This window comes from Sphaerodactylus townsendi, linkage group LG02 (assembly GCF_021028975.2).
Source record: "Sphaerodactylus townsendi isolate TG3544 linkage group LG02, MPM_Stown_v2.3, whole genome shotgun sequence".
Taxonomy (NCBI): domain Eukaryota; kingdom Metazoa; phylum Chordata; class Lepidosauria; order Squamata; family Sphaerodactylidae; genus Sphaerodactylus; species Sphaerodactylus townsendi.
Window position 1 is genome coordinate 68,132,602 of NC_059426.1, and position 20,916 is coordinate 68,153,517.

General features: G+C 43.6%; 1 protein-coding gene across 6 annotated transcripts in view; it reads right to left on the minus strand.

Annotated features, from left to right (window-relative positions):
• Positions 1 to 20,916, minus strand: part of OBSL1 (obscurin like cytoskeletal adaptor 1) — a 66,909-nt gene that overhangs the window by 36,912 nt on the left and 9,081 nt on the right. For 5 of the 6 annotated variants that reach the window (XM_048486633.1, XM_048486634.1, XM_048486632.1 and 2 more), the window contains 9 exons: positions 20,646 to 20,906; positions 17,648 to 17,953; positions 15,939 to 16,208; positions 13,966 to 14,244; positions 13,327 to 13,599; positions 9,232 to 9,504; positions 8,106 to 8,378; positions 5,767 to 6,045; positions 3,603 to 3,875 (listed from right to left, as the gene is read on the minus strand). In XM_048486633.1, the coding sequence (XP_048342590.1) occupies positions 3,603 to 3,875; positions 5,767 to 6,045; positions 8,106 to 8,378; positions 9,232 to 9,504; positions 13,327 to 13,599; positions 13,966 to 14,244; positions 15,939 to 16,208; positions 17,648 to 17,953; positions 20,646 to 20,906 (2,487 nt within the window). The remainder of the gene's footprint in view (positions 1 to 3,602; positions 3,876 to 5,766; positions 6,046 to 8,105; positions 8,379 to 9,231; positions 9,505 to 13,326; positions 13,600 to 13,965; positions 14,245 to 15,938; positions 16,209 to 17,647; positions 17,954 to 20,645; positions 20,907 to 20,916) is intronic. The other variant, XM_048486630.1, reaches the window with a different exon arrangement.

The window sequence follows — 20,916 nt, forward strand, 5'->3', positions numbered from 1 at the left end:
TTATTTTTTACATTATGCTAATAAAGAAACTGAACTGAATGGAATGGAAATGGCATCTTGATAAGTCTCTGTCTGCCTCTACTGGGGAATCTTATGTATAATGAGGCAATGTGTGGAAACAGTGTAATGTGTTTAGGCCTGAATCAATCTGAGCCTCCTCAATAAATACAGGTTCACTAGTGAGTCCTCAGAGAGTCCTCAGGTTCAATACAGTTTAATCAGCACTTTCTGACAGTCACCATATGAGTGGCAAACAATGCCAGGCAGAGAGCACTGCACCATACAAATGAACAGGTGGAACAACTACCTCCATAATATGTAGAGTTGCCAACCTCCAGGTGGTAGCTGGAGATTTCCTACTACAACTGATCTGTGACAGAGATCAGTTCACCTGGAGAAAATGGCCACTTTGGAAGGTGGAATCTGTGGCACTATACCCTACTGAAGTCCCTCCCCTCCCCAAACTCTCCCCCCCTTAAGAACATAAGAAAGAGCCTGCTGGATCAGACCAGATTCCATCTAGTCCAGCACTCTGCTACTCGCAGTGGCCCACAAGGTGCCTTCGGGAGCTCACATGCAGGATGTGAAAGCAGTGGCCTTCTGCAGCTGCTGCTCCCGAGCACCTGGTCTGCTAAGGCATTTGCAATACTCTTGCCATTCTCTCTCTCTCTTGACTCCTCTTATGCTGAGCAGGATGTGTCTCAAGTTACAGCAACTTGTAGCATCAGACAAAGAGTTTTCCATGGATTGTGATTTGGAAACAAGTCACAGCTGAACTCTGCTTCCCTTGTGAGGCACTTAATGGAGTATCCATGAATCCAACAACAACAACAACAAAATCAAACCAAAGAAGTTTAAATTAACTTTACTGAGAAGTTAAAATGAAAGCACAACATGTAATTGAATAGCTATTGAATGAAGAATTGATATTCAGAGAGGTCTGCAGAAGATAATTCAATTTAGAATCCACTACAGTAACTTTTAGATGAGGTATAATTCTCTTCTCTGACTTGATCACCAGTTGGGAGAGGATTTGCTTTTGTCATTATTTTAGATTTTGCTTTTATTGTTCATTATAGCTATTTATTGTTTGCCACAGGTTCATTATATAATATATGTGGGTGTATGTGTGTATATCACACTGCTGAAAGCTTTGAGATGTTGCAAAAAGCCTGGCGGAAGGTGAGGGGAACGGAAGACGCAAACACCATTAACCATCCAGTCACTGGGGCTCTATTAATGCTTCCACAGTATGCCCAGCTGCTTCCAATAATTTTTGAACTTTACAGGCTCCCATTAAGCACAGCTCTGTATTCAAGTCTCCATTCCATTCTCATCCAGACCTATCTATAGATAAAGTGGGGAGAGGCCTAATCATCAGTTAACCAGCTAAGAATTTCCACCAGAATTTTCTTTTCAGAATAGCTTTGCTAGAAGCCAGCTGTATTCTAAGCAACATTCCAAGGATGTTATGAAGTCCCCACCTCACTCACGTATCCACCCTGGTCCTGTTTATGAGATGCGTTCTGGGAGTTCTGAATGTAAAACTTAATTCCTAGGTGCAAATGGGCACAATCAGGAGTGAGACCCAGGGATGGAGGCTTAAGTCTTCCCCGTGCTGTTTTCCTGGCCTGCAGACCAGTTATTCGCCACACTGGTGAAACATTTATGCTTTGATGGGCAACCTGTAAGATCCCCAGTAGGGCAAACTGTGGCTCCTGAAGTTTATTTTTGGTGATGATGAATTTGGCTCAGAGGGGAAGGTTTAAATCTCCATCTCCTTCCATAAATGTAGAAATAAAATTCTAAGTGCTGGATCTTCATGTGGCATCTTAAAGAAGTAGGGGAAGGCTAGTTTCAGATGATATTCATCCTGGGACATGCATCCTCTATTCGATCCTTCTCCTTCATTCCTTTAGTCTTTTTAATTCTTCAAAGCAGAACAATATTCTGTAACGCCACTGCAGGAGCTTGAGTACCTTGAGCCAAAGGCGTAGCTCCAAGGGGACGGTGTGTGCATGTGCGATGCATCGGTGGCACGCCCCTGTGGGGCATGGGGGGGCGTGGCGTGGCGGGACAGAGGCATTCCGGGGCGGGGTGGAGGACGCACTGGTGCACTGGGTGCTTTCCCCCCTTGCTACACCTCTGCCTTGAGCACAGGTGATGAACATGGCTTCATACATTTGTTTCCTAGGCTCCAGACAGCCATTTTCATGAAGGCTTTGGGACAGATGGATGAGCAACAAACTCAGACATGTGCACACATCCTCTGACCTCCAAAGTCATTACAGGAACTAGTCAGTTATTGCAGGCCTGCATGCAAGCCAGAAAACACCCTTTGTGAGCACAGATGCTACCGAAGCTCTTGCTTGGGCCCCTTCCACAAATGCAGAATAATCCACTTTCACAATTGTTTCCAAATGGATTTTGCTATTCCGCACAGCTTCAAAGTGCATTGAAAGTGGATTGAGAGTGCATTGTTCTGCATGTGCGGAAGGGGGCCTAGGCTTGATACCATAGAACTGGCTGTAGGGAGACCCGCTGCTGCTTGTATATGATATAAATATATACTGTGAACCATTACCAATATGCCGTAATAAAAGAAATATTGGGTTGAAATAGAGAGAAAATTACTCCCTGCTCAGTCATGAAGCATACTGAGTAGTCTTTGGCAACTTGTCATGTTTTAATTCAAACCTGACGCATGCAATTTCATGAGGATAAAGGATTATCAGGATATCTTGCAACTTGCCCTGATCCTTTGGGATATGGTAAGAAATACAATATATATATATATAAGCTGTATTGCTGTTATTTATTTCCAATGCTTCTTAATTTCATTTTCTCATAAACATCTATTTGGCATTCAATACATACTCAATTACAGTTAGTACTTTCATTTAAACTTCTCAGTAAAGAAAAATGTATATTTCTCTAGTTGTCATTCAGACTCTTGCATGACTCTTGCAGTGCGAGGAAACCACAGTTAGCCTCTGCCCACCCCTCTCCCCTTTTAAAATTTGGACCGTTGTGAATCTTCTCCTCTTTCACATTTTGACAAAGCTGATTCTAGACAGTGGGCTGCAGTGCAGAGGGGAAGAGGTGAATTTGCTCTGTGCTGCTTCTTCTATGAGCAGAAGCTCCACTGATGGAAAAAGAGTGGGATTCTGTCCCCTTCCTCCTCTGCACTGCAGCACACTGGCCTACAAGCTAGGAATCAATTGTCCCAAGAATGCTAAAAGTTATAGAAAGCAGGGAAGAAACACAATGGAAGAAAGTAGGGAAGAAACACAATGCTCGTGTGAATGAATCGGGGATCCAGTCTGCAACCTAACTTATCTAATCAGGCTTATGGTAGTAAAATAAAGAAGAAGATTGCCATGTATGCTGCTCTCAGGACACAAAATAGCAGACAGATAGCCCAGCAAGGTACAATGCAGATCACACAAACTGAATAAAAAGATATGACTCCCAGAATTTGAATTCACGAAGACAAGTCCTTGTAACTGACCAAGTTGAGTTTCAAATGGGAATCTGAGAAAATATAATCATGATGTACATAAAAGTAGCCCTGATTAAAAGAATAATTAAAAATTACTGACCTACAATTGTAACATTGAAGAAGGCAGAATCGCCACCTGCATCACAGACAAATTCGCCTGAATCTTGCACCTGTGCCGAGCTAATGATTAGCCGTTGGTGTGTTCCTTCACTTTCCAGCAGCAAGCGTTCCCCCTCTTCCACCTCTTCCCCATCTTTATACCAGTGGACAGGGACACTGGAGCGGGACAGTACACAGGACAATATCACACGTTCTGTGGCTTGATAAATATGGGCCTCGTCTGTGTTAGAGTGCACAATTTGCACAGGTGTCTCTGCAGGATTATGAGAGAAAGCACAAGGAATGGAGTGAATTTCAGTGGAATTAAAGACAGCAACATATATATATAATCAAATAAAAAGATAGATAGATGTTCTTATTTTTCACCATCTGCAATTAATACACTCAACATATCAGATATATACATTGTAACACATACTTGAAAGTAAAGGTTCTATTGACAAGATTGATGACAGAATCCTATAATTCAGTGTCTGTGGTAGTTTTCATCACCTTCTCCGAGGCCCAATACTGCAAAAAGCTGTCAGACACCATCAATCTCTTTATGTATTTTTATGCTTGAAAAACTTCAGTAATCTCTCAGCCTCAACATTCTCAACTAAGACCCACTATTTTTAGTTCCCACTGCCTCACTGCAGACTTGATCCAGAACTTTCCAAGCATCTTACTGTTGTAAACAAAAGGATAAGAACTACTATTTGTGTTTTAATTCGTTATATAATTTGTTTCCAGTAAATCTGCACATGTGGACAAATCAATCAAACTGGAGATCTGTGATATGTTCTTTACATTTTGATTTGGCTCAAAACGTCACCACTGGAAGAGGGCATTTTAACTCTTCCCTATCACCACCATTTTTCCAGCCAGAGAAAACAGCATCTCTGGGGTCTGACTTGTGTGTGTGTGTGTGTGTGTGGATGGGTGGGTGGGTGGGTGTGGGTGTGGGTGTGGGTGTGTTTGTGTGTGTGTGTTTGTGTGGGTGGGTGGGTGTGGGTGTGTGGGTGGGTGTGTGGGTAGGTATTCATTCATTCATTCATTCATTCATTCATTCATTCATTCATTCATTCATTCATTCACTGCCCCTCCCTTTGCAGGCTTGGTTAAGAGGATAATAGTATACAATAAACTGATATATAATCTAAACACAATTCTACTTTACACTAATTTACATTAGGAAAATGAAATATGGAAAAAGAGTTAAAATACCCTTCCCCAGCATGGTTGCCCAGATCCAAACTGCACTTTCAAATAGTTACTGTATCTACAAATTGAAAAGAAATTAGATCACAGACTTCCAAGGGAGATCTTCTAGTCATTAAGCACTAGAGATCCGGTCAAACTGATTTGAATGGATATGAACTAAGGCCCCTTCTGCATGGGCCAATAAACTCGGGCTGGGGACAAGGAAAAACCTATTTCGGGGAGGGGGACTTCACACAGCTCCTGCCTCTAAAGCAAGGCTGCCCCCCGTTTCCCCCCTAAACAGGTTATTGGAGAATCGCGCTATCTGTGATTCTCTTGTTTTAATGCGTTTTGCAGCTGCTTGCAAGTGAACAGATGCCCTGGGAAGCACTTTACTGGGCCACACTTCCCGGATTTTAACAGTCCCCGCCCCGCAGCCTTCCAGTGGAGGGAGGTGCATTTTTTTTTAAAGCCGCACCTCCATGTGAAGGCGCAATGACAGCCCACATAGCAACCGCGGAGGCAGTGGTGGGATTCAGTAGGTTTGCACCACTTGTTAAAATGGTGCTTGTAAACAACCAGTTGTTAAATTATTTGAATCCCACCATTGGAACTGGTTGTTAAATTATTTCAATCCCACTGCTGCGCTGAGGCATGCGAACGCGAAAACAGGGGAGAGGGTTATTTTATCCCGCCTGAAACACGTTCTCCCAGTGATGTGCGGAAGGGGGCTAAGAAAGACAACAGACTCTGAACAGATGTAACAGTGATAATAATTTCTACAATACGTAACTGATAGTGCAGTCTGGAACAGAGTTACTCCAGTCTAAGCCCATTGACTTCAATGGGCTTAGACAGGAGTAACTGTTCTGTATTACACTGCCTAGCAAACAAAAAATGAACTGAAACGATGCTACAGACATCTCTAGCCTTTCCGAAGGTAAATTAAATCATTTTCTTGCCTGTGACAGTAATATTGAAGAAGACAGAATCACCACCGGCATCACACACAAACTCCCCTGCGTCATGCACTTGTGCTGAGGGAATAATAAGCCGGTGATGGGGGCCTTCATTCTCCAGCAATAGAGCCTCACTTTCTTCCACCTCCTCCCCATCTTTGTACCAGCGCACAGGAACACCAGGGCGGGACAGTTCACAGGCCAACTTCACACGATCCGCAACCTGGTAGGCATGGGCCTCCTCAGCACTGGAATGCACAACTCTCACAGGAGGTTCTGTGGCTGAAAGAGACTTGTTATGAATGAGGAGGTTCAGAAGAAATAGTCTCATCAATTATCTCTCAATCTTGGGAAGTAGAAGATGACCATTCAAGACTTGCAAATGCTCATGCATAGGATTGTCTCGGGCCAAACGACACAGTATTTTTAATGTGTCAGAACCAGATTCTTGATTGAAAAGTCGGAGTTTGTGAACACAGCTCCAAAATGAGACAAAAACTCCCCCTGAGGCCATCCCAGCTTGGGAAAACAGTGTAGGCAGTAGTTAGGAGCTCTTCTTCCCACCATGCTGCAATGCAAAGCTGAATCAGGTTCCCACAGACTTTTAAAAGGACATTCTTCACAGGTGCTGGGTGGCATGAAGCAGCTACAGAATGGCCAAAAGCCAGGGAGACATGGCAAGGCAAGAGGGAGCCTCAGGAGGCCAGTAGGGGGGAAGCTCCCAGTTAGGCGGAGTCTGGAGCAGTCATCCCAGAGGGGTGAGTGGTCATGAAGAGGGCTGCTAACCCAGCTTGACAGCTTAAGTGGTAGATGGGCAGCCCTGCATGGGGAAGGTCTCAGTGCAGAACTGGGAAGGGAAAATATGTGAATGTGTCTCCCAAACCCCTTAAACAGCTAACCCCATGTAGCAGCAGTGTTTGACCTACACTCTCTTGAGACTTCCAGTAAGGTAGATAGAAGGCAGTTTTCAGGGCTAAATGTTTCAGTGCAGGAGGAGTTGCTTCTGAGATGGGGAGCAAGGGAGCCGGGTGGGAATAATCTGTTTGTAAGGTGAAGAGGGGAGATTGCAGCAGAGAACAAAGCACGTGCCTGCGTGTTTGTGTATTGCTCCTCTTCTGCCCCTAAGCTTCTGCAGCAAGAACTGCCAAGCACCATATGTCCTTCAGTCCTCATGCAGCAAATTAATTTACTTAAATTACTTTAATTATACCCCACCATTCTTCCCAGCTGGGACCCAAACACCTTACGTCATTCTCCTCTCCATCATTTTACCCTTTTAACAACCCTGTGAGGTAGGTTTTGTGGAGAGTATGGGACCGGCCCAAAGTCTCACTGAACCTTGGATGGCATACCTGCTTATTTTTTATCAAGTTATCTTACAAAACTAATTTATTATATTTGGGTCTAGTAAATATTAGAATTGGCTCTATCTGTTCTTCAAAATGGTTTATTTGCACTGGCAATGTTTTATGTATCTATGTTGAAATGGTTGGTCGTGATCTGTAATGGATTAATAAAGAAAAAGATAAGATGTAATGTGCAATATCGTCAATAAACTTCCCATATTGAGCATGCAGGGGGTTTCAGTACATTGTTATCAAGCGTGTCTGATGTTTTCTTGAAACCATCTGGAAACTCTAGGTCCAGCAGTAACAACTGACAGGGCCAGCTGCTTGCTAATATTCAACAGCAGCCATGGTGCTCACTGGGTGACCTTTGGCCAGTCACACATTCCAAGACTAATCCCCTAGCAGGTTGTTGTGATGATAAAATGGAGGATAGGGGGATGATGTCAGCAGCTCTGGGATCCTATTGTGGAAAAAGGTGGGGGGTAAATGAAGTAAATTCATTTTAAAATGTAGATGAACATGGAGGGGAGATAAATGGTTGGTTGGTTGAGGGGAAGGAGAAAAGGAAGAAAGGAAAGGTGAGGTTATGGGGACTGCCATTAGGAGGAAAATAAGAAATTGGGAGGGGATACAGGAGAAAGTGAGGTGTTCCCCAGAAATCCATGCAAGTTCCCCATTGTGCAGCTGAACCTGGTGTAGGGCAGTTGCAAGAACAGATAAGAGTTTTCCCTGGGAGAGGGCTGCCGTGGGAGGGAAGGAGGGAAAGCTGAAGACGAGGTATAAGTGCAGATGTGTGGGAAAGAGGTTGGCTGATGGGTGGGAAAGAGAGAAGGAAGCAGGAAACAGGGTTTTCAAGGAAGAGAAAAACGAAATAGTGGGCATATAGGGGAAAATGAGATCCCCCCCGGCAAAGTCCTTGTGGGTCCCCCACTTGTCATTTACTATTTCTGATATCACAATTCACAACTAGGGAAAGGTGTCAGCTTAACTGACCTGTAACAGTAACACTGAAGGAGACAGAGTCACTGGTTGCATCACACACAAATTCTCCTGCGTCTTGAACCAGAGCTGAGGCAATGATCAGTCGGTGGTGAGATCCTCCACTTTCCAGGAGAAGACTCTCGCTCTCTTCCACCTCTTCCCCATCTTTGTACCAGCGCACACAAACATTGGGGCGGGACAGCTCACAGGCCAGCACCACCTGTTGTGAGGCCTGGTAGGCATGCTCTTTGTCTGCATTGGAGGAAACAACCTGCACAGGCGGCTCTATGGGAGAAAAGAGAAATAGAAAATGAGGCTTAGAAATCAGAAGGGGTCTTGCAAGTTGAGCCAAACTATCCTGTCCGGGCAATTGTTCCAGAACTATGTGTAGGGACACACAAGAGAAATTAATAAAATACTTAACATTAATTATATAATATACATATATAATCAAAACTCTTTTAACCAATAGAATAAATTGTGTTGACCTCTATCCATTGTTAATAAACAGTTACACATTTAACATTATCTTATCTATCTACTATCTACAAATTCCTCCAAGAATTCCTTTTAATGTCTTTCTACATGGAGTGATTGGATCCTTCTATCACTCCTGATACAAAGATGAAGCAGTCACCTACTTTCACAAGAGGCTTCCCACTGTGTTTCTGTAAGAGTCACTGCTTAATCTTTCTTCCAGTTAAGAGGCCTGCCCCGAAACTGTGGTTCATATAGAAATATGACTGGGTTTCACTGAAATTAGGTAAATCTTCTCACAAACTCTAAAAATGAACTTTTTGAAGTGCAAAATGCAATTAATAGAAAATCATCCTTAGCTACATTGAGACTGAGGAACACTGTCGTAATTCAGACCACTGCACTGCACTAATAAAATGTGTCCCTCAGTGGTCCCACTGAGATAACAGTGACATCTTACAGATACTTCACAGACAACTGTAACAGAATTTGCTATGAGGTATAGCAAGGACTGAATGAAGAAGGTACATTGAACCCAAGTACCAGGAAGCATTTTTATGGAATATGGTGGACAGAGAACAAGACACAGGAAAGGAATTTTCCGCTCTCTCTCTGAGAGGGTGAAAAATCAAGCAGAAGATTAGTAGGAGGCATTTCTGACCTGTGACAGTGATATTGAAGAAGACAGAATCACCACCTGCATCACATACAAACTCTCCTGTATCATGGAACTGCACCGAAGGAATGATCAGCCGGCGGTGGGGGCCCTCACTCTCCAGCAAGATGGCCTCACTTTTTTCCACCTCTTCCCCATCTTTGTACCAATGCACAGTAGCATCAGGGTGAGACAGTTCACAGGTCAGCTCCACACGATCTGCAACCTGGTAGGCATGGGCCTCCTCAGCACTGGAATGTACAATCTTCACAGGAGGTTCTGTGGCAGAAAGAAACTTACTATAAATGGGGAGGGCCAACTTCTAGGACAGTGATGGTGAATCTTTTCGAGACCGAGTGCCCAAACTGCAACCCAAAACCCACTTATTTATCGCAAATTGCCAACATGGCAATTTAACCTGAATACTGAGGTTTTAGTTCAGAAAAAATGGTTGGCTCCAAGGCACGTGTTACCCGGGAGTAAGCTTGGTGGTAGTTGTTGGTTTTGTTTTGAAGCAGCTATGAAAATGCTTTGAACAGGTGAATCACAACCCAAGGAGCATTTACTCAGAAGCAAGCCCCATTGCCAGCAACCGAGCTTACTCCCAGGTAAAGGAGTAAGCACAGGCATCAGTCCTCTCAGCTGAGTCCTATCTGCTTGCCGCGGTGTACGCATGTCGTGCCCAGCGGCCCAGGCCAGCCTAGATGTATGTGAGGGGCGATTTTATGCCCCCCACATGACAAACTCTGTGCATGCGTGCCCACAGTGAGGGCTCTGAGTGTCACCTCTGGCACGCATGCCATAGGTTCGCCACCACTGTTCTAGGAGGTTACTGGAGATCTCCTGGGATTACAATTTATCTTCATGTGATAGAGATCAGTTCACCTGGAGAAAATGCTGTATTCTCAGGCCCCAGTTCCAAAATCTCCAGATATTTCACAAACTGGAGCTGGCAACCCTACAGAGAATCCCTTGCAAAAATCTGCAGCAGCTCCTTTTATCATTGGCATTATTCAGGAACCTCTTTTCAGCTCCCTTAAATCATCACCGTTTTTTCGGGACCCCTACTTTCTGAAACAGGTTTTGCCAAACACACACTCCAGACGACCGAGATCAGTTCCCATGGGGAAAAAAATATAATTTAGAGGTGGGTTCTATGGTATTGTGCCCCACTGAGGTCCCTGCTCCACCCCCCAGCTCCACTGCCAAATCTCCAGGATCTGGCAACCCTTCCTCCCCCATTCCTCACTGGTGACCAAGGGGGTCCTGACAACCCTACATCCTTGTAGTGGTCATGAAGACGCTTTCACATCCGGTTTATCCCAAAGTCTTGACCTGGACAAGTCTCACTCTCTTAGCCTAGCATAGCTCAAAGATGCTATGAGACCAATATGTAAAGTATCCTATATACACATACATACACACACAAAAAAGCCAAATCAACTCTAAAGAACAAAGCAGCAAGGCCTTGTGGAAGAAGTCTCATTTTCCCATCTACCTTCCACCACTATTTTTGTTTCCCCTTCCCTGGTAGCCCCTATAATCTCTTTCCCTTTCTGCTTTCTTTTCTCCTCCCCACCCACCAGCCCACTTACAGTTATGTGACTCCCTGTCTTCAGCATTCCCTCCTTTCCTCCCTCTGGCAGCCTCTCCCGGGGAAATGTCTGGCTGAGTTTTGCTGTGGCTACCAGCTCCAGCTTGGGCCCAGTTGAACCGTAGCTCCTCGTAGCACTAGGCCAGACCCAGTAGCTCACTTGCTGGACCAAGTAGTGTGGGTAGTGATTTTTTTAGTGGTTGCTGCTAGGCCTAACCCAATGAATCTCCCTCCATCAGTGGGCACATGACATTAAGAGAGCATTATTATGTGTCATATATATAGCATGTTTAGAGTAATCAACAGAGGTTAGTTAACAGGTTAATTAACAGATTCGTTTTACAGATGACAATTGACTAGGATTACCAGATGCCAGGAGAGAAAAAATGTCATATGAAGTAAATTAGTTCAAACACTGCTCTGGTAGTACCCTGCCTGGCTGCCCCACTCGTTTATGTGAGTTTGTTGAGCCTCCAGTATTTTCTGCCTCTTTGATTAAGAAGCGTTATCCTCCTAAAGGAAAAAAAAGTCCCTTTGAATCGAAACCTTTAGGGGATGGATGGCAGAAAAGGCACAAAAGTTTTATCCCTAAGCACTGTGATCAGAGATACAACGTGGTGTAGTTGTGTGGGTTGTTTTTCTATTCTTCTCTTTTCTTCTTGCCTTCTTGGCCAAAATATGATAAAATAACTTGCAATTTTTTAAAAAACAAACTAACAAAGGAACCCAGAAAATCTAACTGCACATTTACAATAATGAAATAGGCAACTTAAAAAACACACACTCTACATCTAAGGTTAATGACGTCTTTAGACACCACATTCCAGTTCCAAGGTCATCCTTCCTCTCAATTCCAGACGCATAGTCATGTGGGCCGGGGGGGGGGGGGGGCGGAGCAAAGTACAAATGTGGCACCTTAAAGGCAAATGAATTACTTCAGCATAGGAACTTATTTTGCTAGAACATCTCTGTGCATCTGGAGAAATGGGTGCCACCCTGCAAAACCTTATATTAAAATATATTTGTTGATGTAACACAGGCAGTTTCTGCATGGCACAATTATATCAGGTTACAATCGGTATCTTACAATCCGGGCCTATTTTATCCCAGTTTCTCCATTCGCATGACTGCCCGTTTCTGTGAAGGAATCGAGTGAAGACCAGGAGGAAATACTCCAGTTTGTTTTGCATGAGCCCGGGTCTTTTGTAAGTACACCATAAACATATCTGCACATGCACAAACATCCCCAGTGTCCTGCGTTCTGATTGTTGGTTTTGGGCAGCGGCGGGGGAAAACAAAGCTCCCCCTTTTTCCAGTTTTGGATAGGGCCCAGCGCAGGCCTCAACACGGCAAGCGGCAGCAAAAAAACAATGGGGCACAGCATCACATCACATTCCCACTCACGTTCTCATATTTTTGTGGAAAACAAAAGACTCCCCCGTCCCTTACGATATGCCCACTAACATTCAGCCCAAAGTGCACATCTCCCTAGCTATGCAGTCAGAGCAACCAGTACATGTACAGAAAAGAAAATGGGGAATTTTGGGACTCTACTCTGATTAACCCAGGCAAAATGGCACCCGGTCGATACCATGAGCAGAAAACATGCTTGGGGGAACATTTCGGGAAGGGCGGACTGCAACAGTCAGCAACTCAGCAGAGTTGAAAACTGACATGATGTCAGGTGAGGAGATCAGGGGATGGGCGGTGGGGTGGGGGAGATCAGGCAGCTGGGCAGGAAAAAATAAACTGGTTCTGCTCCCGAGGTTTTTTCATGGTAGCGGGTTCACCGTAGGATTTTTGAAAAGAATTGCCAAATTGGCGATTTTTGAAAATCCCAGGATGAGGGAAATATCGTGGGACAAACCCACTTTAGGACTGGGAACCAGGCAAACTTCTTGGCCAAACTAGGATATTTCCCTTGCTCAACCTGGGATATTTGGACCATGCAGAAATGACCACAAGCTTCTTGGTCTTTTCTACTGAAACTGAACTGAGACAGAAAACATGCCTGGGAGCTACAGTAGGGGTCTGCAACGTATAGCTGAAGAGTTCATTGTGGCTCTGTAGGGAACCAAACATGACTTTAAAAAAAATGAAATCTTGAAATTAAATTGGATTGGAGGGGGTAGAATAACCAATATGTGAATGGAATGGCAGGCAAAGATTTTATGGGACTAAGCAGCTTCTTAGAGATGATCAAGGTGAACAGATGCCAGTAATTCAAGGGTGAACCTTGAACAGATATATGTCGCTCACTAAAGCAATTGTACAAGGTGTTCCTGGGTATATTTATCACTTCTTGTGAGATGCTGTGTTATTTGTTAAAAATAATTCACAACCAGGCTGGAGTCAGCATACTCAGAGATGAGGCAGCTGCCAAGACTTCTCACAGGCCTCATAACCACCAATCTATGAGGAGCAGAAATCTAGCACATACAACTTGTTGGTACTGGATTATAAAGGACTGTGTAGCAAAGGGACATTTAGAGGGGGAAGTTCCTGACCTGTGACAGTGATGTGGAAGAAGATAGAATCTCCACCCGTGTCACATGCAAACTCTCCAGCATCGGCCACTTGTGCAGAAGGAATAATTAAACGACGGTGAGGCCCCTCACTTTCCAGAAGGAGAGCCTTGCTTCCTTCGACTACCTTCCCCTCCTTGTACCAGCACACAGGAGCATCTGGGCGGGACAATTCACAGGTCAGCACTACACGGTCTGTGACCTGGTAGATGTGGACCTCCTCAGCATTGGAATGAACAGCTCTCACAGGAGGTTCTGCAATGACAAAGAAATAACATGATGGCAGGAAATGGACCATCACCCATAGAATAAAGCAAGGGCAGCATGGGGATCATTGCTAATCTTGTAGGCCAACTCCCACCAGCACAGGGCAGCAAGATCTCAATGTTTGTGTTGGCACCATCAGCTGCCAGATGCTCTTTATTTTAAGAAGCATTTTTACTTCAGTGAGTTTGCCCTTATTACAGAGTTGGTAAGATTCTCAAGGGCTTGACAGTCCACTGTGTTCAATGGACTTAGAAGAGTTGAACTCTGCCCCGGATTGCACTGTGAGGCTCTGGGGCCCCATCTTTGCAGTTCAGCAGCACTCCCCTTCAACACATCAACTCTCCCACCACTCACCATCCACCGTCACAGTGAAGTTGACGGCATCATCCCCTGTATCACACGTATAAGTCCCAGAATCCAAAGAGCAGACTGAAGGAATCAGCAGTCTATGAATGTTGCCTTCTGACTGGACAACAAGCGCACCATCATCTGAGGCCACAGTGTTCCCATCTTTGAGCCAGCAAATGGCGCTATCAGGTATAGAGACTTCACATTCCAGAACCAGCGGCATCCCAGTCAGAAGCGTTCGATGTCGTCTGGCCTCTGGCACTGGGGTAATGTGTACTTGGGGGGCTGGAAAGACACAATGCATGAAACCTATGCAACTATAAGAATTAACTTCACGGCATGCCAAGCTTTGGCTATCCACCTGCTAGTTCTATGGATACAGGAACTGTAACAAGAATTGAGACCAACTGTAACTGAAAGAGGTTTTCCAATAGGCTGTGATCATTTCAAACAATATGGAATTAAGTCCTCTAGCCCAGAATCAAGTGGCAAATAAAGTATTTAGAGTAGCTAGCTTTCATTCAGCTTGTTTCTGGTATTCCAGGATTTCTGTTGGTGGGTCAGGCTTCCCTTCTGCAATTGCGAAGGCAAATTTGTGATCTGAATAGAATATGTATGTTGAATGTATTTGGATTCTTTTACTTTTCCAATTTACCACAATTACATATTTTAGGATTTTTATAGATTAGGAGCAGAATCAAGAGCCAGAGGGATAGTAAAGAATGGTTGGATCTTTTTTTTTTGGGGGGGGGGGTGAGGGAATAAAATGCAGGACAGGGGAAAGGGTTATGAAATGTATACAGCTCTGTTGGATGCAAAATCCATGTCCTCAGAAACACTCTCCAATTTTATTTCAAACTCTTCCCTACTATCATGAGGGATAAAACCCTAGTCCTTTGTAAAGTGAAAGCAGAAGGTTACCAGACACACCACCAATTTTTGGAATGTCCAGCTGTGTCCATGTTGCACAATATAATGTCAATTCATATGGACTGTTCACCTCTGTTTTTATTCTCTCCTTACCAACAAAAATATTTCAAATGCCTGAAGTAATTTCATCTATGAAATTTTTCCTACATAGGTATGGGGGAAACCATATATAAAGTGCCTACCATGCCATGTGTGACTATCTCACTTGCCTATCAAGCATTTAGAAAGTACTAAGGAATGGGATTGGTTCTAATGTTGTCATATATGCTGATGTACATATGAATGATTACGAATGCACAAAGGGAAGGGAATTGGATCACATCTGCTTGCCCCTCTTCCTTGCCCTGATCTCATGTATAAATCCATTCAGGCCATGGTCTGAACAGAGCCTTTGTGCATACCATATACACTGTCACTTCTGGGTGAAAGGCAGAGGCCAGGGGCACAGTTCCATTCCCCTTGCCCATGAATACATAACCTCAAATAAGTCGTATGAACAGAGTATCTGTTTTCAGCTGCCTGACCCTAACAAATTTGTTTGTGCCACTTTTGCTTTTGAGTGTGCAAAAATGAAAGCAAAATCACAAAAATCACAAAATGAACAAATATGACAGGGGCATTACGTTTTGGAAAATAAACCTGACATATGGAAGGATCTAAATTCTCAGACATCATTTGCAGCTAGAAAGGTTCCAGCTGCAGGCAAAATCAAGGAAAATAGGTTACAGCTGGCTGCTCTGAGCTAGAAGGTGCTATTTTTTTTCCTGATTGGAGCACAGTTTTGTTTTCCATGGAGGCTGCCATGTGAATCAGTTGCAGGGTGTAGATTTAATATCTCCCACAGCAGCAAAAACAAAAATAAGTATTTGTGGCTCCTTAAAGACTAGGTGATTTCCTGAAACATAAACTTTTGTGGGTTAAAATCCACTTTATCGCATTTTATGCATCCTATATATGTGCCCCAACCCTCCTTTTATTTCGTTTGATGGTATTTCTATGCCAGGTAGGTGAATTCTTGGCCTGCTGGCCAGGCTCAATCGAAGGCTCACCTTGTACATGCAATACAGCACATTCCTTGACCCCGTTGGCCTCAAATTTCACCTCATACTCTGCAGCTGCTAACTGCACATTGTTGATCTGCATCGTGTAGTCCACCCCACTTTGGGTGATCTGGCACTGCTGGTCTTCCTCCTCCAGTCTTTTCCCATTCAAGAACCAGCTCCCATTTATAGCAGCTGAGAGCTGCACTGAGAAAACAGCATCCCTGCCAATGTGAACCCGAACATCTTGCAGTCCTCTTTGCACATGGGCCCTAGGCACTGAAAGAAAAGAAAGGGATTGAAGAGGCCAGCTTGAAAGGCATAGTACATGTATATATACAGAGTAAAAGATGGTGTTTAGTTGTGGAAGAGTTCAGTTGTGGAAGAAGGACAGTTGGCCTGTAGTGGACAGTTGGCCTCGGACAGGAGACCAGGGCATAGCAATTGGACAAACAGGCCAGTTCTTATGCAAAAAGAATAACATAAAACTGACATTAAAAATCAAGAAAAAATCTCTCACTGAGAGCACACGCTATTCTTCCAGGAAATGCTATTGCTGACCTAATGGCAGTTCTTCTACAGAAAAGCTTAAAAGGGAGATTACATTGTGAGACTGCTGAACTTCAATTTATCAGCAGGTTCAGGATAATGGACCCTAAGGGCTGAACAGATACACAGGATTCTTATCTCATTCCAGTTTAGTATTGATCCAATTTTAGTAGATGCACTGCCAATGGGAGCACAGTTCTTATCTCATTACAGATGCTAATTTTCTGCATTTCCCACCTCTAAGCATATCTCCCAGCTCTAATCAAGAAGACTACCTTTAGCATTATACCACTGTATTCTGACTTATTCTGACCCTTTTTTAACACCCCTCCCACTTTCTGATGGATTTGTTTTCCTATTCTATCTGACAAATTAAGCTTTATGGAAGTTTACACCCTAGATAATCTTGTTGATCTTTAAGGTGCCACTGGACTCAATTTTTGTTCTGCCAGTTTGAATGTGTGTGATGAGAACAAAAGGAAACCATACACACAATCAGAAGCATGCAGACAAGTACAACTGATCACTTCCTGTTCCTTGGTACAGTACCAACATTGGCTAACGAATTTGAATATGACCTTCCAAATTCAGGGGCCTTGTCTGAATAGGCTGTTGTAGGAGATACTTGAATGGTGTATCCCCTCAAATGGTGGGAGTCTTCTTACAAGCAGGTACTCAGCAAGGTTCAGGAAAGCAAAGATGATACGGATTCTACAGTGCCCCTATCTAGGGGAAGGAAGGGGTCTTTATGTTCCAGAGAACTCTGGGAAGGTAGAGTAGAAGACCAAAGAGTGACCTCTGGTTTTGTGGGTGGGGTGAGTGTGGGAGATTTTAGATTGTGTCTGGGTATTTTAGAATGGAGTTTTATTGTGTTTTATTTTGTTTTTACCATCACTGTTTTAATGTTACATGTTTTATTGTAACTCACCTTGAGACTGTGGTAAAGGGTGGGTAATAAATGCAAAGAGAATAAAAAATAGAAAATGGTTGAGTGGAATAATGAGACAAGAAAATAATGGAATCGTAGGTTCTATAAATGTAAATAGATTCTATAAATATAGATAGAAATAGAAAATATAAATGGTGGAGTGAAATAATGAGACAAGAAAATGGAGTCACCTGTATACAAGGAAGGTGCCCACTAGCCATTAGGAAGCAAAGAGGCTTACCAAGATGCACGGAGCCGGGGAATTCCACATGCCCGCTACACCCATACTGATTGGCAGAACACACACGAAAGCGGTAGTCAGCCTCCTGTGGCACACCATCACCTGGAACTTCAATCATGCTGGCCACATCAGTGGTAAGGCAAGTCACCCATTCAGCCTCTCCAACTGCTTGCCGCTCTAGGATGTAGCTGCTTGGGGGGCTGCGGTGCACATCAGGTGGTGGACACCAAGTCAGAAGGGCAGCGTTACTACGGGTTGTGCACATCCTAGCTGCCACAGGAGCACTTGGAGGGATCCTCTTGGCACCTGGATAAAATAAATAACTTTTGTCATCTCTTAGTAGGTGAACTTGGGGGAACCAACCATCAGGACATGCCTACAGCAGTATATTAAAATAAATGGAACCGCTGCAAGAGCACAGTAGGCTGGGACTTGCAAAACTTCCCAGTGGATTGTGCTGTTACTTTTATCCTCCACCTCCTGATCAAAATTGGACTCTGCATGCCTGGTAGTTAAGTTCTGAGAACAGAACTCCCAGGGCACATCTAGCGGACTGGACCAGGGCAGACAAAGGGTGTGTGTGTGTGTGTGTGTGTGTGTGTGTGTGTGTGTGTGTGCGCGCGCGCGCCACAGGCCAATAGTCTGGCCTATTTTATGAATAATGACAGTTTGGGGAGCTGATGATTGACCATTTGCCACTTCCTTCTCCCCTTCCCCCTCCCCCTGCAATGCAGGACAAGACTCCAGAGACTTATAAGCATGCATTAGTAAGGCTGACGCGGGCAGGGAGAAGGATGACAAAGTGGCAAATATAAAAAAGGGTTATGCACTTTTGCCCTTCCTCTGCTTCTCCACCCTTAGTTTTAAAAGGCCGTTGTGGCTGCATTACATGCATTTGTGAATAATGGAATTTAGGCCTTCAGACACTAGCAATTACACCAAAAGTATGAGAATCAATCTCAGTGTGTGTCTTTAAATTTAACTTTTCATAATCTAACCCAGTAGTGTGATTTGATAGAACAGCTGAATGTGAGATGTTTTGAATATAATTCTCAGCCTTCTTTTCCAGTGTTGGAAAAATCATTTGAAAATTTCTAGGTGCTATCATCAAACATATAAGATATCTCAGCAATCAGGTTTGGAGGAATTTTTTTCCAAACGTCCTATTTATTATCATGAAAAGGCAGACCTCATAAGCTGTTCTAATACAACAAAGTACGCTTGACCCAGCAGCCACTAACCTGGGGCCTGAAAGTTGTTTCACAGGTAAATTCTGTTGTATAGTAACTAATCTTTGTGTCAGGAAAAGTGTGTATTTTTAGTACACACCTGGCTGCATGAGCGCTTTTTTGTCTACTGCACATTAATTATGGGCCAAACCCTCTAACCTCATCACAAAACCCTTGACAGGGGGCAGGATTGCATCTGGTAATCTTGCTATGTTCTGCCTCCATGTGTTGAAGGTCCTCCTGCTTACACAGGGACTTATGCCCAGGGACCTACTTGAACACACATAGGCTCTTATATTCCTTCTGTATCTTGAAAAATGCATTAGGGTTGCCCATGGAAAGGCAACAGGGGACTCTCAACCATCCTGACATATATAGCTGTCAACAGGGTTTATACATAATTGGTTTTGTTCCTGATGTATTTTGAGTACAAACATTCTGCACAGGATTTGGCCAGGAAGTCTCACAAGTAGCTAGTTTGCAGATTGGCTATTTTTGACTTTGTTCTGTTACATTCCAGGGCCATTTTGACCCCAGGAAGATAAGCCCTCATCTGTGCTATCACAGGAGAATAGATTGAAGGCACAGTACAAAACCAGAATGCATGGCTCAGGAGAGACAAATGGAAATATTTGAAAATTGGTAACATTTCAAGGGTTGAATTCAGTTTTGTTTTTTTTTACTTTTAACTATTTTCAAAATTGAAATTTCAATTACAGGCACATTTTGAAAAAAACAAACACAATGTTCCAATCTAGTTACTGAGTTTTAAGGCATTCTGTTTTCAATTTGCCAGATTCAATATCCTTTTAAGAATCCTATCAGTGTACATTCAATGAGATGGGATAAAACCCAGCTAGAAAAATATCCCAATTTCTGTGACCACATTCAAATGCAAGGATTTTTTTTAGAATTGCCCCTAAAATGCATTTGAGCTTTAAAGAAAATTATAATTGTATTAGATGATAACTGATGGAAACCAGATCTTCAACCATGTCTCAGTAACTATAGAACCTAACACTGCTACTTATAACATTTATTTTTATTTATATCCCATTTACTATATTTACATCCCATTCTTCCTTTAGAAATCTGAGAGCTGCTTATATGGGCCTCCCAGATATCTCTTACCCAATTAGGTCCATTGGGAGACAGATCCAATATAAAAGTGGGCATAATCTGTGCTCACCATTGTTGTTTTTAGGAGCAATAGAGTCAGCTACAATCATAAGAGTCAAATATTATAATATTGGTTTAGCAGCCTACACAATTCATAGATGTATCAGCTCCATGTTAGGAAACTCCTGGAGATTTGGGAATAAGTAAGATTTGGGGAGGGGAGATACCTTAGCAGGGTATTATGGTGCAGGGACCACTCTCCAAAGTGGCCATTTTCTCCAGGGGGGCTGATCTCTGTATTTTGGGAGATCTCCAGGCCCTGTCTTCAGGTTTGCAATGCCAGCTCAGTACAGCTTCCACACAAGACTCCACACAAGTCAGGCCTGATTCCACATAGTTTATAATGGCCCCCATCGGTTAAAATCCATCTCTGGATTACTGCCTGAAGCGTTACATTACACAGGTCCAAACTAAAACAAGATTCTGGAGTTACAGATGGGACAATAAGAAATCTCTCTTACAGGAAGTATCAGCTCCAGGTAAGAGCACAGGAAATATAATTTTATGGGACTGGAAGACATCCAGAAGTGAGGGATTCTGTGGTTAGCATGATTTACTGTCAATAAGGGCCATCTTTGCCTTCCACTCACATTTGACACGGAGTTGAGCTGAAGTCTGTGACTCGCTCGCTGTGAAAGTGATGACCCCTGCATCGTGCCGTGTCACCTGTACCAAGACCAACAGATGGGTTTTACCAAAGCTTCTAATCAGGGTGTGTGGTGCCTCCACAAGTTCTTGTCCATTACGGTCCCAATTTGATGTCTCCACAAGTTCCCGAGTCTCCACACAAAAGACAGCATTCTCCCCTTCCATCACATCCAGCTTCCTTGGCAGCCGCTTCACAATCATGCCTGAGGGAAA